At 48.1% G+C, this 4,219-nt stretch overlaps 1 protein-coding gene across 1 annotated transcript; it reads right to left on the bottom strand.

The window, feature by feature from the left end:
- On the bottom strand, positions 1 to 3,462 carry LOC119297591 (probable auxin efflux carrier component 5b). Its single transcript, XM_037575322.1, has 5 exons — positions 2,604 to 3,462; positions 2,402 to 2,487; positions 620 to 777; positions 413 to 489; positions 1 to 269 (listed from the first exon to the last, which is right to left on the bottom strand). The coding sequence occupies exons 1-5, from the start codon at positions 3,374 to 3,376 to the stop codon at positions 200 to 202; spliced, it is 1,164 nt and encodes a 387-aa protein (XP_037431219.1). The 5' UTR covers positions 3,377 to 3,462; the 3' UTR covers positions 1 to 199.
- Between the last annotated feature and the right edge of the window lie 757 nt (positions 3,463 to 4,219).

Raw genomic sequence — 4,219 nt, 5'->3', positions numbered from 1 at the left:
GATATAGAGGATACTCGCGATAACTATTATTATTTGATATTAATACAATTAGCCATGATGGCATTTCCTAAAGAAAAGAACGGCCAAAGCACATGCAATTCTTGTTGACGTAAACATAAAAAAATTGCTACATCTTGTAGGCACACATACATATATAACAAACCCGCAAGATAAACTAGAAGAGGAACATATAACATAATCACATGAGCCCTAAAACAACATAATATGTGGCTAAAACAGGCAGCGAAGCCAACGTGCCGACTATCACCCTGCAAAAAGAAAAAGAAGAAGAAGCAAAGAGCGGTTTTAGTTGTTATCCTCGTGTTCAGGAAAGAACAATGTGGTTGATATGCATAAACAATTAATGGAGTACTCTAATCACCATGACATGCGAGATCGCCAGTTTACTTACGCGGTACTGAGTATATTGGCATGCAGGTCATACTCTCGCGCAAAGATAAATGTCCCGATGGACTGAGGCAGTGCAGCCTACCAATAGGAACGAAGTGAGTTATTACTATTGATCTGGATATTTGGCTCAATTAGCAACAAAAAAGAGAAGAAAACGATATTAACATCAGTTGTGAACTTATAACCTGCAATATTTATCTATTGTTACCTGTAAGATGGCAACACGCAGAAGGTCGCCACGTAGTCCCAAAAGTAGCGCTCCAATCATGGTGGCGGCTGGCGCAGCGACAAACCTCATCGCCATGCCCAACGAGGTTAATCCAGGCCCGCACACGACGAGCTTGTCCTGCAGACCGATGAACAAGCCTACAATACAAGCGTCAGATCGGTGTCATTCACGATCAATCAGTTAATTCCTCGTTGATCTCAATATTGTTTTGAATTATATTCATTACTATTTACTCCCCCCTTTCTGAAATATAAGGCCCACTATTGTGTGTGCTCAGTGTTACACACTCTTCGTCCCATATTAGTTGTCGCCGAAATGAATATATCTAGATGTATTTCATTTCTAGATACATCCATTTGAGCCTGCAGTAGGGCCTGCGGTAGGTCAACCGATTCTTGATGCAGGACTCGTGCTGGTCAGGATGTTATTTGGACACATCCCCCACTTCGGTTAGTAATAAGCACATCTCGATGGGTGACTTCCAGTCAGGGGCGGCGCCATGGGTCTTTTTGGGTATTCGGTTGAATACCCAAGATTTTGACAAACCATTGAAATTTTATATAAAACAAGCGACTTTTTTTTTGCAAAACAGTGATGATTTGGGCAAAATGAATACCCTCCTCCAAAATGAATACCCACCCTCTAGAACCTGGCGCCGCCACTGCTTCCAGTGCATAAATTAAGATCATATTTGGTCCCAACGGAAATACATGGTTGTAAGCATTAAAACCTCATATCCGTACCTATTTTTATTACTAGTGTTTGAATCATCATTTGCTTGATTGATCTAGTAAAAAGATAGAATTGATCCTTTAACAAAATCTTGTTAGAGACCATCACTTCAAGGAAGACTTCCTCTCGTAGTTTGATAACCCAGGGTCACCTATGAGGAAGTAGGTGTGGGATACTTTCTGTTCCTTTACCGCATCACTAAAAGGAGATATCAATATATCCTCACGGTAAATCGATGTGGTGCTCTAAAGTCACTATACTTCACTAATGGAATGTACCAAAAAAAAGCTTAATATACATAGTCAAAAATTGTTTGCACTTTTGGGGGAGGGCGGGGCGCCAGTGTACAGTAGGGATTCTGCTAACATTTTTCAAAGTAGTTCAGGTTGTGTACGTATTTTATAAGAAATAAAATTTTGATTGTGATTTGCTAATTACCTTTTAAAAGGACCAGAATTTAAGTAACAGACAGTCGATTAGTCACTTTAGATGTTTTGGTTTTCAACCACATTTCGGCCTAAGCTCATTTGTGACAAAGTTGGCCAAACGATGAGTTGCCACAAAAGCGTGACAAGTTTAGCTAAAAAAGATTGTTTAGCCACTTTAGACGTTTTGGTTTTCAGGCACGATTTGGCCTAAGTTCGTTTGTGGCAAAGTTGGCCAAAAGATGAGTTGCCACAAAAGCGTGACAAGTTTAGCTAAAGAAGATGTTTCCGTGGACACATGGGTCATGAGTCATGACTCACGAGGCAGAGAATATACGGCAAAAGTGTGATCGACCAACTAATTAAACAAACTAGAGCGTGATAAGTTGTCGTAGAATGTGGGTACCAAAACCCAAGACTTCCATTATCGTGTTTTCTTTTTTAGTTTTTCTCACGTCGTAGAATATAAGACGTTTTGGACATTTCTGTATAGGATACATGAAGACTAAAATTAATGAATAAATACACTTAAACGTGTCTATATACATTTGATTTATAAAAGAAAAGTTAGTACGTATTTGTGAACGAAGAGAGTAGTAGATACCCATGTTAAACATTCCGATTCCAAGGCCGGTCCTTGACATGATCGAAATGGAGCCGTCTATGATGCCTGGCATTTCCAGGTGCCACCTACATATCATTGCAAAACACAGAGGTTGATAATCATAGAATGCCTGGATGAATAAATTGTTTCTACTTTTTTGTGGGAGAAAATCGCTAACTAATCTGCTGTGTCGCAGGGGTACCTGTTTGCCACGGAGGACCACAGAACGCCAAGGAGGCTCGCGTACACGTTCGGGTTGCCGACGACCTTGAGCCCAACCGTCCGCAGCAGCCGCGCCCAGAACGCCCACCCCGTCGCCGCCGTCTTCCGGCCGTCCCCGGCTGCCGCTGGCCGGTCGACGTCGTCGCTCCCAGGCACTGCCTGATCGCCTTCTTCTCGCGCGCCGTCGGGTGCCGGCGCCGACGTCACCTCCAGCCAGGCCTGCCTCGCCTCGAACACCACCAGCAGCAGCGGGAGCCACACGACGGCCTGCACCACCGACAGCTGCACGACGATGTCGCGCGCCCACTTGCCGTACATGGCGTCCAGCAGCGGCACGCCCACGAGGAGCCCGTTGTTGAGCGTGCCCAGCGAGTAGCCGGTGATGCACCACGAGTAGGAGGGGCCGCGGCCGCCACCCGGCCGCGCCGGCCTCGCGGCTGGCGCCTTGGGGGCGCAGCTCCATTGCCTCCAGCGGCAGGACGCGACCCACCCGGCGACCGCGAGCACCACGACGAGCTTGGCGACGGCGTCGGCGGCCAGGACGCGGTAGCTGGCGGCGAACGTGCCGGCGTGGGCGTTGAAGTCGAAGGCGAAGAAGGGGAGCGCGAAGTAGATGACGAGGCGGTTCACGGCGTCGCACTGGTCGCGGGTGAAGAACTTCCACCACCGCACGGAGGCGTAGCCGAGGCCCAGGGCGAAGTAGAGCGGCGCCATGGCGGACACCACCTTGTACACGTCCCCCCACCCTATCATCTCCGCCACCTAGCTAGCTAGCTACCTCACTCGTGGTTTGGTGCTTTGGTGTACGTAGCGAGGAAATAATCAAACCGAGTTGGACAAATGCGACGAGCTGCCTGCCATTATTCTCTCCACTCGACCGATCGCTTCATTTAAGAGCAACTATAACAGGCCGACCCAAACGGACGGCTCATTTGTCCGCTTTTTATTGGTTTGAGACGACCGCCCGCCCGTCGTTCGTCCAGTTTTACATTTGAATCGGCAATGCGTCCAACACACCAATCCATTTCATGTCTGTATTCAACTTTTAAATAAAAAAGACCCGTGGCCGATCATACCAGCAGCCATGTCTCATGCCGGCATCATGTCAGCGCCGGCATAGTGCCGGCTTCAGAAAACAACACAGTTCATGCTGACGCACTTGCCAGCCGGCCGGCACACATGCCAGCACACAAAAAATGGTGGGACTTGAGTTCGACCACGCCATTGCGGCTCCCGTGGTCATGCCGGCACACCCGCCGACATACAAAAAGGATGGCCCCTCGACGCCATAGATCACTCGTCGTCGAACTTGAACATGTCGGCCTGCATCTTCTCGAACCACGGCCTCTTCCTTGGCGACAAGGCGTTGAGATCCACCTTCATGATCTCCACCCCGGTCATCATGCTTGCAAGAGCCACTTCTTTCACCTTTGTCTTGGCGTTGGCGGCCTCGATCTCTAGCATCTTGGCTTGCTTCTCCGCCTCGAGCTCGAACATCTTGGCTTGCTTCTCGGCGTCAAGATCAAGTCTTCTCCTTTGGATCTCCATGAAAGCATCCATTTGCTCCGCCTTGAAACGCCGGCGCTCCTCCTCTCT

This window comes from Triticum dicoccoides, chromosome 5A (assembly GCF_002162155.2).
Source record: "Triticum dicoccoides isolate Atlit2015 ecotype Zavitan chromosome 5A, WEW_v2.0, whole genome shotgun sequence".
In the NCBI taxonomy this organism is placed as follows: domain Eukaryota; kingdom Viridiplantae; phylum Streptophyta; class Magnoliopsida; order Poales; family Poaceae; genus Triticum; species Triticum dicoccoides.
This window is presented reverse-complemented; position numbering and strand designations above follow the sequence as displayed.

Bases quoted from the DNA above. Each gene is read 5' to 3' on its own strand.
- LOC119297591 (XM_037575322.1), bottom strand. From the start codon at position 3,376: ATGATAGGGTGGGGGGACGTGTACAAGGTGGTGTCCGCCATGGCGCCG. The intron at 2,488-2,603 runs GTACCCCTGCGA...AATGATATGTAG, and splicing joins TGGTCCTCCGTGGCAAACAG to GTGGCACCTGGAAATGCCAG. The intron at 270-412 runs GTAAGTAAACTG...TTCTTTTTGCAG, and splicing joins GCCAATATACTCAGTACCGC to GGTGATAGTCGGCACGTTGG.